A 13,674-nucleotide genomic window follows, 5' to 3' on the forward strand; every position below is an offset into this window, starting at 1 on the left:
AACAAGTACTTTTACATTCATTTGGTGGACAGACACACATCTCCAAATAAACTCTTATGTTGCTGTGAGTCTGCTGGATATGTCCTTCATAAGGTGATGATATATCGGTGTTGTTGTCTCGAAGTAGTCAAACAAAAAAAACAAACAAATAATGCAGGTTTACTATAAATGACAATTCCTAAAAACATAAATATTGTTGAATTTCGTTCTTGCTGCTACTCTTTAATATTCTAAAGAGCTAACATAAGATCTAGTGTAGTGAGAAGATTTTAACAACCTCCTCACCTGATCCTTCAGACCTGAAGACCCTCACAGCTGGAGGAAATCTTTTCAGCAAACAGAAATTAACCAGAATCCCTTGCCATTAGGATACTGACAGATCCTTTCACTCGAAACCCTGTAAACAACGCTTTGGAGGTCTGACTGTTTGCTTATTTGTATATGAGAATGAGGAGAGTGTTTTTTTGGGAGTGCTTTTTTTAGCTCAGTGACAGGCCAGGTATTGCCCTGAAAAAATCAATACAATAGCTCTTTTAAAACCTACGTAAATGTACAAATTATTATACAAAAACTCATTGATGTCAAAATATTTCCAACCTATCTGTCACCTCTGACATATTCGCTCGAGCCCCAGTGTAAAAATGTGTTTTCATATTTGCAAAGTACCAACAGAGTTCTTTCCCACGTTGTGTCTATCATTAACACATCCATTTCCTTGTCAATGTCTGTCAAGTGGCAAATTTTTATGAAAAAACCCCCCACATACTTGGAAACTTGATTCTTCAAATCCTTCGGAGGGATGTGCTCATCTGCCACTAAGTTATGCATTGTCGAGCTGCAAAACTCACCTTGCAAGTGTATCATTAAATAAAGAGGCGTCTCTGACAGGAAACAAATAGAGAGTGTAGCCACGGTAAGTGCAGAACGAGGAACTCACAGGGTTAAATCGCAACCTGTTTAGACAGTGCAGGTTGCATTCATTGGCACCTGACCAGAACCTTTCACGGTACTAATGTTCCCTAGCCACACACACACACACACACACACACACGCACACACACACACACACACACACACACACATGCACACACAACTAATTAGCACTTGCAGCACTTAAATGTTTGCACAAACACACACACACACACACACACAGTGAGTCAGGATGTAAAAGTGAACCTGCATCACCTTATAGATGCACCATGTTGATGCAGATGTAATATGCATGATTAAAACAGGTACACATGGGTGCACACACAACCCACCCACCTACGCCCACACACACACACATCCATACTCAGTGCTCATGAGCAAACTTGGCTGTCTCTGGCCCACCATTGTTCACTGGCACTGAGGCATTGCCGGGCTAAGTGAGGGGCCCTGATGGATACCTACCAGACTCAGACCACCAATAAAGGTGTGAGAAGAGGAGAAGGAGAGTAAATGGAGGGATATTGAATAGGGGAGAGGAAGATGGCAGAAGATAGCGGAATATAGATAGGCAAGGAATAGGAGGAAAATGTATTGTTCCAAGTATTCAAATGCACAGGTGTGTGTATGAGTGTAATACGGATGCTTCCCTTCTTCTCTGCATGAGTTGTAATAATAATATAATAGTTATCTTTATGGAATAGAAAAGCACAAGTCCACTGAATGAATTATATGTGCAATAACTACCCACCAGTATTTCAAAAAAGAAGTACAGGATGTCATTATGAAATGTTTAAGTTAGCTATACCACAATGAGAAAATACTCCATTACAAGTAGAAGCCACGCATTAAGCTGACTTAAAGCTGCTGTAATCTATATTAATATATCAACAATGGGTCTATGGGTTGCTCACTGTGACAGACCTACGGAAAATTATGTCCCTACTTTACATAGTATCACTCAGGTCTTTGGTCAACACATTCTCACTCTGACTTCGTCACATATCAACATGTGATCATGGACTTACCACATCCTCATATAACATGCAAGGTACCCTGGGTGCGTTGGTTGTTGACGTTCTGGGACGCCGTGTCAACTTCTGCCTGTTGCATGCATTGTCTGTTTTCAAAATAAATGTCTGTTTTCACAGGAAATGTATAGTTTGCATATAGTTTCTTTCAAAATAAATGCACTATGTCGGTACAACACAGCAATGTTTTGCCATCACTCACATGTGGTTGGGTTTAGGCAACAAAAATGTACTGTCGGGTTTGGCTTTACAATTTACAGGAAGTGAACACTGGCTGCCTGGTCGAGAGTTGGTGGTTGTTGGACCCATCCAGCACACCTTTTACCCACCCTACTCGGAGTTCTGCTGCCTTAACCTTCGTTGTCATCCCGTTGAGTGTCCTTCTGACGCCGCCGGGCACCGTTAAATAATAATGTCAACCAGCTGCGCATCATGCAGACAAGAAAGGACGCCTTTTTTGTTGGTGTCTGACACCAGAAGTCACTGACCAAGCAGCGGTTTTCGTCAGCTTCTGAGTGAGACCAGATTGCTTTGGTGCATTTTAGCATCTTTCAGCTCATTGTTTTGGTTTGACAGCTAGCAACTTTAATGTTTTGGTTCATTCTCACCACATTCCTCGTCAATTCCAGGCAAACCAAGCAGCTATTATTTAGTGTAAAAGCTCTTATAAACCTACTGTACTTTATCTGCCCAGCACAAAAAGGGATACCCAGAAAAAGTTAGCAACCAGCTAGCAAACGTAGCTGAGAATTTAGATGCTAAAGTGCCAGAAATTTCCCTCAGGGCTTGGTGGGAACCATCTGCATAATGGTCAGATAATCATGAAATATTGTATAGTAGTGTAGCTAGTAACTATAGTTGTCCAATAAAAGTATTACAATACAAAAAGTACAACATTTCCCTCCAAAATCTAGATGTATTTTGTTGCAAGAAATAGAAATACTCATGCAAAGTACAGGTATCTCAAAAGTGCTTGAGTAAATTAGCATGTTAGCAGTAAATTAAATGAACATGATTAGCCATATAAATCACCTGCAATCCAGAGTAACATTTTTACTTTCACTGTGGCGTTATCTGTGATATTTAAAGACTAAATGTCACCTTTTTGTCAAAGTGTCACAAAGCTTTTATTTCTGGAACAAAACCCCACACTTATATATTTCAATGTGAAATTTCTGCACCTCAAAGCGAGCTGCTGCTCTGATCTCCAGAGAAAGATGTGTGAGAATGTTTCCGTTGGATGCTGGCAAAGGCGTAACTTCTGCTCCAGGCATTGTAAACAGAGACACCAAGTCCAACAGCGCAGCAGCAGTTGGCATCCCCTGGCGCATAAATAAAAACAGGAAACGATCTTGAAAGCTAAACTAACAGCAAAGTTGCTTGTAGAACTCCACTGAGGACACACACGTCACATGGAGCATGAATCACTTGTGTTTTTTGTGTGTTTGTTCTCCACAGAGCTTTAATACAACAAAGTGTCAGTGACACAAAAGTACAAAGGTGGGGAGAGACCTGCGTTCATATAAAGGCAAATTAAAGTGACTGAACCTGTTGATCACAGCAGCAACCCGACCGACCTGATTGTGGTCACTCACCCGTCAGCAGTTAAGTGGAGGCTACTGTGTGGCACTTAAACAACAAGGGTGTGAAGTGACAGATGAGAAAGTAAACACACAAAGGTCAAGACCGGTTGCATGCTGAAAGAGAGGGGACTTTGTTGTAACTTGAGTGCTGTATTTTCAGAGACAATGCTGCCGTCTTGAAACCTAAAGCACTGAAATGTTTCCATGTCAAAGATGTGTCACAGGATGATTTCTTTAGCGTTGGCAACAATAACATCTGCTCTTCAGCCATTGTGCATCAGAAGACTTGCAGCTGCAGGGAGACAATGATATCGACCTATGTGGATTAACAGCATGATCGAACATTATATTATGCAATTTGAATACACAGATCTTTCCAGGATATACTGTAAGTCCGGATGATTTACTGTTTAATGCTGGGCCTCTGTTGCTCTGCCCTACCTCCTTACCTCTCCAACCCTCCTCCTTCTCTCCATCTCTCTGACAGTGGGGGACATAATCAGGTTTTGTGAGATTTGCGAGTAGATTAGCAGCCACCTTGCTTCAGATAAGAAGCTGCACTGATAAAGCCCTGTCCTACGAGGCACATGGCTGTGATGAAACACCATATCTGACATGAGCAGATCTGTTAAGAACACAATTAAGACACTGTCTAGCCCTATCTACTCCAACTGCACCTATCCCTGTTAATCCCTTCATTCTGTGTTGGGGGGTGAGGCTGAGAAATTCACACTTAAAACTGCATGTAAGGTTTTCTATTATGAAAAACAAAAAAACAGTTTATTAGATTATGATCAAATAGCAGAATGACACAAACAACTTGAGAAATTACCTTGTCTCAAGGTGAAACTGATCTGGTTTGAAGGCGCTTTAAAAAAAACACAGCCTGGCTTGGCCTTGAAGTAATCCTATGATCCAGAGACAAACAGAGAAAGGCAGTAAATGAGTAAATATAACACTACAGCTCTTATCCATAATCCAATTTGTAGAGGCTGTTCCAAAACAGCTGTTTTTGTCCCATTTTCCTCCTCAGGGTAATTAGATATATGACTGAAACAGAGCCTTTCCAAAAGCTCAATATATAGTGACACACTCATTTGCACAGGCTTTTTCAACACCGTGCTGCATCCAGCCAGCCTTCCTGCAAGAAAAAGCTGTACCTGGTCCATATAAGCTGCCTAAGTGGTCTGTATAAAGAGCCAGGTGAGAGCAGCTTAATATGCCTGGATAAACTTGCCAGCCACAAATCCAAACCTCAAATTCCACTTCACAGTGGATGAACTGATAAAAGCTGCATGTGCGTCCACACAGCATCTGCATCACTGGCATTTATTTATGTTTTTAGCATTCTGTGTTGATGGATGCTTTTCAGATTATCTTCAATGTCCTGCACAGCTGGATTGAGTCTGTACCAACCCCTATCCAACTAGGGCCATAACTTGCGGAGCATCTTTCCGCAAATAGCAGACCCGCTTTTCAAAACCTCTTTTTGCACGAGTCACGATTGGGATGCTTTTGTTAGCGTACATGCCTGTACACACAAATGAACAGATTTTGGGTTTTTGCACAGCATATAGACATGCATGATTGTAATGGGGCAGGTGAGCAAGTATTCTCGGTGGCAGATCTTCCTATACACCTTACCCCAGACGAAAAATGAAACAACAATGAAAAAAGACGTAATGCTAAAAGGTTGGTCGATAATAAGGTATCACCTCTACTACATCCAGTTCATCAGTGAGTGGTCAACATAGCCAGAACATCCATGATCAGGGGTCTTCAGGCCACTGCTGAGAGAGACGGCGCAGGAGCTGGACTATAAATTTCTCTGAATACTTTGGGGTTTTTCTCGTTTGTGCTTGCCTGTATCTGTTAAGGTTGTTGTGCTGGATGGTGTGTCAGTCTTTTGCTCAAGAAAGTTACACAACAATCAATTGTGGCTCACAAGAATGTCCGTACACATGACATACCAGTAGAAATACAGCCAATTGGCCAACACGTTCTTATCCCAAGTCGTCAAGTAGCGCCGCTTTGTCAGTGGCCTTTCATGTCTACATATTACGTGCTAGGTATCCTTCTGCATCTGCTGTTGATGTTCCAGGATGCCATCACCAATGCTGGGATGACAACAAAAGCACATGGTTAGATTTATGCTACAAAAGCCGATACATTCTCACCCCAACCTCGTCATATATCAACGTTTTGGTCATAGACTTTCCACATCCACATATGTTGTGTAAGGTATCCTGGGTGCGTTGTTTGTTGATGTTGTGGGACGCTGTGTCAAGTTCTCTTTTTTTCAAGATACACTTTCGTGCTCACAGGAAATTTAACGTTTACATAGAGTCTCTTGAAATAAACGGTACAGTTGTACAACACCACAAATTGACATTTCTTGCCTTCAATAACAAACACACATGGTTAGGTCTAGGAAAAAAGACAAGGGTTTGGCTTGATAATCTTACAGGACGCGAACACTGCTCTCTTGGGTGAAAGTCAGAGTTTGTTGGACCCATCCACCATCCATCCCGCCTGCCACATTTGGACTTTCGCCGCCTTAACTTTTATCCCCTTTTCATCACCGTTGTCCCGTTAAACTATAACAGCAACCGGCCACATTTCAGGCCAACGTTAAAGCACGCCTTTTTTCGTTGGTTTGAGACGCCATGAGTCACTTCCCAAGCATTGGATTTTGACGATTTCGGAGTGAGACCATGCTCCAAAAGCATGTGGTTTGGTAGTAGCATATCATACTGCTGTGACAGGTGATGTCTGGTCGTGTCAAGAAAAAGTGGCGGTATTCGATGACTTTGGAATGAGAACAAGCTGAATTGGCCAATAAATGAAAAAAAGGTGCAGCACGGTGAGTCAGCATTAGCTAGCTCACATGATTACACCATAGTTAGCTTATGATTAATGCTGTGTGCTGTAAACTAAATAGGTTTAATGAAAAGGCCAACTTATCTTCACTAATAATATGTTAGATTCATGTTAATGTGTATTTTCAGACACATTTTACTAAAAAAACAAACTAAATAAAACATACAAATAAATAATATAAATAATAAACAATCAAAAGGTCATACAGCGACCTCTGAGGACCCCTGAGGAGTGGCGGACCCCGTGTTGAAACCCAGGTGCTAGAGCTTTTATGGGTATGGTGGAGTGGAATTTCTTTGGAAAGGTAAGCTATGTTAATCGAGTTGTTTATTTGTGTTGATTTCTCAATAGCTTTTGTTCTTGCTTGTTAGTGAAAGCTTGCCTAGGTTGCAGATTGTGCTAGATCTGGCACTGGGTACGCTGCTGATAAGATCCATCTGATGGAAGAGGAAGAAGAGGTGCAAAAAATCACTCATCTGTCACTCACGGAAAAAAAAATTGTCTTCTTATCAAGCTGAAATACCTACCAGTCTGTACATGCGGTAAGTAGTAATATAAATGACTAATAATAGCTATGTTTGCATCAAATCATTATGTATTAGACTGTAAGCAATTTTCCTGGCCTCTGCTGTAGCAGACCTTCCTCAGAGATGCCCTTCAGGGAATCATTATCTCTGTAAAACGCCACAAGGGGGTTGAGTGCTTCCATCCTATGCCTCTTTAACCCACATCCATTATTCAGAGGGAGACTAGTGGAGTCAGAACTACAGGGAGACCAAGAGAAGCCAATGATGTCTCACTCTTACATCTACAGATGATTAGGGGATGTCCAGTAGCTGAGGATACTATGATTATTAACATTTTAGTCACCATTTTAGTGTCTGCTTGCTCATGACATCTCAGGCAATTGCAGGCATACATTTGCAGTAAAAAGAAAACTCGAGGAAGACAGTGTGTGCAAATGCTTGACTAACAGTGTTTTAGTTCTGTTTCCCTTGGTGACTGCCACTGTGTTTGTCACATTATTCTCTCAAGTTGCTCTCCATGTAATCATAATGGTAAGGCAATCTGTTGCATGTAACTGGATCCTGTTTTGAATGGAGAGAAATGAATGAAACATGTGACAAGGTGTGACTAGTTATCCACCAGTCTTGCTGGGTGTTTGTTGACAGATGGGTCTTTTGTCAGGGTAATTTGTTGAACAGAATAACCAGGTAGATAATTACCTGTTGCTTTTGTGTCTATTAGTGCCATTGTTGGGTTTAATACATCCTGAATATTCATTGCTCTTTGAGGCAACCAAAGGGGGTCATTGTATCTAGAGTAACTGACCTGAGGCAACATATTTTTCTCTCTGATTAGTAAAAGCTTGGTTTCTACTTGCGCACACCAGTGGCGCCCCATGAGTTATGTCAGAGGGGTGGTCAGAGGGGGCCACTGAAAATGTTGGGATGACACACCAAATACCAAAAGCCATAAATGAATTTCAGAAATTTGATCATGCTGTTGAAGTATATAGGCTAGTTGGCTATTTTAATATGGAGAGTTCAGGAATGACATACTGACACACTTCCATTTCTTATTTTACAGTCAGTATTCCTAATTATCTGATGTGAATACACTTATGCTGGTACAGTTAAAATTTTGAGTTTCACAACAATCCTGTTTTAATGTGTTATGTAACCGTATACATGTTAGGCAATTCATTGTTCTTCAAATAGGATGGTTGTCCTTCTCCTTAAGAAAAACAGATGTACAGCTTTAATTTGAAGGAGTATATTGATTGTAAGGAACAAAACATTTACTGGGGAAAAGCCCTCTTGAGTTAAGAGGAGACTTGTGGGCACCCATAGAACTCATTTTCATTCAGACCATCCTGAAAATGGCAGCCTAAAGCTGAAATGTTAATTCAACTCCTTCCCGACAATCTATGTTGACATGGTTGGTACCAATGGATTGGCTCGCCTTAAGCGGAGTTTGTACTTCTGTGTCGAATCAACACTGTACCCTACACCGTAGCCTGAGGTGCACCTTGCCAGAAATGTAACTATATATCGCGGCAATGCAGACCTCCTATCTTTTTTTGTGAGCTGAAGCCATTTCCCTCAGTGGAAACAAAGCTTTTATTTACTTTTATTTCACAGATAAGAAACAATAAATTGTGAAGACAGTAAAGCCTCCACAAAATAGCATTTTAAAGCTTGTGTGTAAAATTTATCCTGGCTTCATATGAGTAAAGGGAAAGTCTGCTAGCGGCTAGGCTAATTTATACAATGTAAAATGTCATAGGCTTGTGCTAATAATGTTAGCATATTATATTTGTTTGGGAAAAGTGTTTAGTACAAGACAATTGTTTTGTCAGTGAACCTTGTGAGTTGTAATGGAGCTGAATTTTGTAACTTTACCATTGTTAAATGTCGCTGTTGTCCCTGGCTTCAAATGAGTAATGGAAAAGTCTGCTAGCTGCTAGGCTAATTTATACAATGTAAAATGCCATAGGCTTATGCTAAAAACCATTAGCATGTTGTATTTGTGGGGAAAATGTGTCCAGATAAAGACAAGTGCTTTGTCTGTGAATGCTGCGAGTTATAGTGAAGCTGATTTATGTACTTGTGTTTGAAATGGTCTCTATTAAGCCAACTAGTGTTTTGGAGGTGTAACTACAGAGTGACACAGACAAGTGTAAATGCTCACAATGGCGCAGACCACGTGTGTAGGCTCTGCAGCTGATGCACAAGCTTGAATCCTGCTTTAGGTTTTCTTGGGGGGGCTATGGCCTCCCCTTTGTGGCGCCCCTGGTTAACACCTCATTCAACAAATTAAAACGTTCTGACTGGTGGTGCATATGACATATAGTTACTCATAAAGCAACCCTAACTTCAGTTTAAATTTGACTTTTGGTGGAGTTGAACTTTGTATCACTTTATGTGTCAAACAAATGCCTAACTGATGTAATCCCAGTTTTTATAAGTGCATTTATAAAGATCATAGTCTGGTCCTGGCAGGCCTTTTTCCTAATACAGCTGCATATAGGCTCAGTTGCATCAGATTAGACCACTATTCATCCGGGATGCAAATAAACATGATAGGGTATTAAGAGGCTGGAGCGGAAAGGGGTGTGACTGGGGTGTTGTATTACATGTCAAACCACCTGGAGAGGAGACACTTAAGGAGCGCTGGCTCAGGGTGCCAGAGGCAGTACAGAGACGCCAACCACTCAGAGAAGACCACTGATTTCACTTGACTAACTGTATTGGACTTTAAGACTTTGTCACCCTCCAGGCGATGGACAGCAGGATCAGACCGCTCGGCCTGGCCGGGCACACCGCCTCCCCTCTCGGTGGCTTGCAGGTGCCGCCTTCCCTCTTGCGCCCTCCGCCTCTCTTCCTCCGGGCTTGCAATCCCGCGCTGGAGAGGGGATACCCCCGCACCCCGAAGTGCGCCCGGTGCAGGAACCACGGCGTGGTGTCAGCACTGAAAGGCCACAAACGCTTCTGTCGCTGGAGGGACTGCGTGTGCGCAAAGTGCACTCTGATCGCGGAGAGGCAGCGGGTGATGGCCGCGCAGGTGGCGCTGAGGAGGCAGCAGGCTCAGGAGGAGAGCGAGGCCCGGGAGCTCCGGCTCTTGTACCCCGGCTCGGGGATCGGTGGGGAGACAGGGATGCCCCAGGCGTCACCCGTAGGCCCCGGGGTGCCAGCAGCTGCCAGCAGCACTCCAACAGCTCCAAGTTTTGATGTTTTTGGAGCAGAGAACCAAAAAAATGGTGAGTTAAAAATAAAAAGTTTACTGTTTTCTTTCCAAATAGAAAATAATCCCATAATTAATTTATGTATCACCCCAAAATATAACAGCATATGCAATTTATTTTTAAAGACTGCGCTGTTTGGAGCATTTTACGCACACAGAAGCGCGCGCATGTGATTTTAATCAACCTGTTTTTCTTTTGTCCCCATTCCAGATGACAAACTGAGCAAGTACAACTTTTATAACGGATACGTGGGTCGACCCCTGTTTGCACCCCACACCGCACGCCTGCCCTCTCCAAATGACAAGAAAGACCTGTCTCCAAACCAGGACACCACCACTTCATTTAACGACGACAGCGCAAGTGCGTCTCCAGCGTTTGACCAGCGCTCAGACCACTTGGAGAGCCCACAGAGGTCACTTTCCTCCTCGGATCCAGACTCAGGCAGCGAGTCGGAGAAGCCCAGGGACTACCCGAGCCTGGAGCGGGACCCCACTGATATCATAGCCAAGATCTTCCCCCATCAGAAACGGGACACCCTGGAGTCTATGGTGAGAACATGCAAAGGCGACATCGTCAGAACCATTGAACTGGTGTTGAGCTCCAAAGAGAGCAAACTAGACTGTGATGGCTCGTCTCTGTCTAATCACTCCAACGCGCTCAGGCCTTCTGTTGGACTGCCTGGAGCGCTCGGTGCTCTGGGGAACAAGTCTGCCTTCTCCCCGCTCCACATGCCGCCGACGGCCGCCGGGGGAGACAGTCTGTACGGACTCAGCCCCCGCCTGGGTGTCAGCCCCCTGAGGCTGGCCTATTCCTCTGCCAGCGGCGGGATGGCAGGTTTCATGTCACCATACATGACATCCGGACTGATGCCAGTGTTCCCACTGCGTCCTCCCTTGGACTCATATCCCTTCCCGGGCATCCGAGACTTTTCTTACCTTCAGAGCAAGGAGTCTCTGTGCAGCACAGGTCTTTACTCCAGACTCAACAGTGAAAAATGACAATATAATAATTAAAAAATGTTATACTTAAGTGAACCTTATTGTAAATTGACTTTTGGATTTATCTTTAAATCGCATTTCAAGTGCCTCAGACCATGTGCTGATTGAAATCACTGCATTCTGACAATTTCTGTTTCAGACTTGTTTTTTTATAGTGTAAATGTTGTAACGGTTTTTAATATGAATAAAACTATCAACAGACACCCTTGTTTTATATGTGTTCATGATTTTGTGCCAATTTATTCCATCTATCTACTTTTTTCCAATAAAATGAGACAAAGTAAACATTCCTTATTATGAATTTTGTGTCTATAGACTCATAAAGTGTGCCTTTCTAAAATTGGATGGATTCTGTTTTACAGTGAATTTATCCCATGATAGGTACTATTTGTTTTGAGCCTATGCATATAGCCCACTAGGCCTACTTAAAATGTAAGTGAAATATATATAACGCCACACAATAATAAGGACGATAAGTACAAGAAATTAATGACATCACACAAAGTATATGTGCACGGCACATGTGTCCCTTTTTAAGTTTTGAGAAGAAAAGCAGGTGCTCACAGGTCAGGTACATATCCATCACCCATCTTCATATTTTCTTTAGGCTGTATTAAAGTGATGCATGCTACAAAGGAGAATAAAACCTGGAACCTCACAGTATTTAAGTGTTTCAATATAGGTCCAGTCAACAGTTTGAACTGAGATTTACATGTTATAATGTAGTTAATAAGTGGAATATTAATGGTCATTTAATGAGTGGATGTTGATGTTGTAGCTTGAATCTGCTCAAACCACTCTCCCAGTTTGGGGGTCACAGCCCTGAGTACTCCAAGTAACCACTGACACATGTTGCCTTTACTCCTCCTCTTTCAGCCCTTGGTATTTTTATATTTTTCATATATAAATATGTGTATAAATTGCAGTTCTGGTGGGCAACTACACACCATTGCCCAAAATTATCATGAGCAAATGTAATCATACTCATAAATAAGGGTAGCAAATTACCATTATTATACCGGGTCTAGCTACTACTGTGTGCTGCAGTTCTGCGTGTAGTTTGTCTAAGTGGTGTTGCCGTACCCCAGCAGAACATGGCTCACAGGCATATTCGACTGTCTTTATTACAGCCCACAAGAAGTATGTGTCAGTCATTCATGTTGCACTGCATGTGTCGTTTTGTAGACAGTAGTGAGTTTCATTCATTCCAAATATGTAGACCCCCCCCCCCCCCCCCCCCCAAAATTCTAGGTTTTACTCTTAATTGTGCTTAGCCATTGTTATATTAGCTCCTTGCTTGTGTGTAGGCTCCTAGTGCTGGCGACAGGCAATATTTGGTCACAATATGCATCACTAGTTGCCGGAAATGACCTTCGTACAAACTAAAAAAAACTTTAAATATATCCATTTCAAATCCCAGAGACATTTAACATATCAAAAGCTCACAAACTGCTCGTCTTTCCATTTTAAAAAACGTCGATAAAGTCTAAAATAAAAATCTGAACAAGTGTGTTTCTTCCTCTACATCAGGAACCCGTTCTCACTCATGATTGGTCGAAGGAGCTGCACGCGGCTCGAATGAAAACCAATAGAACGTCTCGGAGGCGTCACGAGACCGCATGTTTCAGGAAGTCGGGACATGGCCAGTTTAAATGTTGGATGCATATCATGAGTTTGAAACACCATTGAGCGGGTTTTCTTGTTAGGGAAGAGGGCGACAGTTTACAGTTCTGCCGTCTGACATGCGTCTCCACGTTGTTATCGCCGCTGTCTTTTGGTGTGGTTTCGTCGACTCGCGGAAAATTAGAGGGATATCTTCGTCCTGTAAGTTCACTGTCCCCTTCGAGCTAGCTTAAGGCTAAGTAGCTATCATCATATTTGTTAATTAAGCTGCATGGTGCAACGTGCAATGACTTTAACAGCTCATTATCTTCAACATAGACACCATGAAGCAAGTACTTAGGAGGGTGTCATCGCTGCAGGTAGTTTGTAACAGCTGTACACAGCAGTTAAAGTGTGCTCGGGGTTGTAGCTTTAATAACACACCTATAGCTTTTTAAATTTTTCCTGTAGCATTTCTCCACAGACTCTGGACTCCTTTAGCACCCAGCCTTTATCCTTAAATAAATGTCACAGGCACAACATGTTCCAAGTCCTCACCTTTGTTTGGTTACACTTCCAGTTGCAGTTCAAGGTCACCAACAAGCATCAGCCTGTAATGTTTTTATTCTGTGACAGACAAGCGGTTCTACAGGGAGAGGAAGTCCTTCCTGTGCATCGATGGGTCGAAGATCATCCCCTTTGAGCAGGTGAACGATGACTACTGTGACTGTGAAGACGGCTCTGATGAACCAGGTAAAAAGTGGACCCACGTGCGAGTGGGTGTGTGTTTACCGGTGTTAGCAAACTGTGAGTCAGCACTGTGACCTGGGCACTGTTAATAATTACTGTACACTGAATTTCTGTTCGAGAGAAAATAACATTGAACTGGACTTTTCAGACATGTT

The 13,674-nt window shown here is 42.5% G+C and overlaps 2 protein-coding genes across 2 annotated transcripts in view; both read left to right on the forward strand.

The window, feature by feature from the left end:
* Positions 1 to 9,630: 9,630 nt before the first annotated feature.
* LOC117245772 (doublesex- and mab-3-related transcription factor A1-like) lies at positions 9,631 to 11,370 on the forward strand. The gene is made up of 2 exons (XM_033609262.2): positions 9,631 to 10,184; positions 10,380 to 11,370. The coding sequence occupies exons 1-2, from the start codon at positions 9,707 to 9,709 to the stop codon at positions 11,165 to 11,167; spliced, it is 1,266 nt and encodes a 421-aa protein (XP_033465153.2). The 5' UTR covers positions 9,631 to 9,706; the 3' UTR covers positions 11,168 to 11,370.
* A 1,418-nt stretch (positions 11,371 to 12,788) lies between these two features.
* Positions 12,789 to 13,674, forward strand: part of LOC117245771 (glucosidase 2 subunit beta-like) — a 201,829-nt gene continuing 200,943 nt past the window's right edge. The window contains exons 1-2 of the mRNA XM_033609260.2: positions 12,789 to 12,991; positions 13,406 to 13,522. Of these exons, the coding sequence (XP_033465151.2) occupies positions 12,910 to 12,991; positions 13,406 to 13,522 (199 nt within the window). The 5' untranslated portion in view covers positions 12,789 to 12,909. The remainder of the gene's footprint in view (positions 12,992 to 13,405; positions 13,523 to 13,674) is intronic.

Source organism: Epinephelus lanceolatus, chromosome 22, assembly GCF_041903045.1.
Source record: "Epinephelus lanceolatus isolate andai-2023 chromosome 22, ASM4190304v1, whole genome shotgun sequence".
NCBI lineage: Eukaryota > Metazoa > Chordata > Actinopteri > Perciformes > Serranidae > Epinephelus > Epinephelus lanceolatus.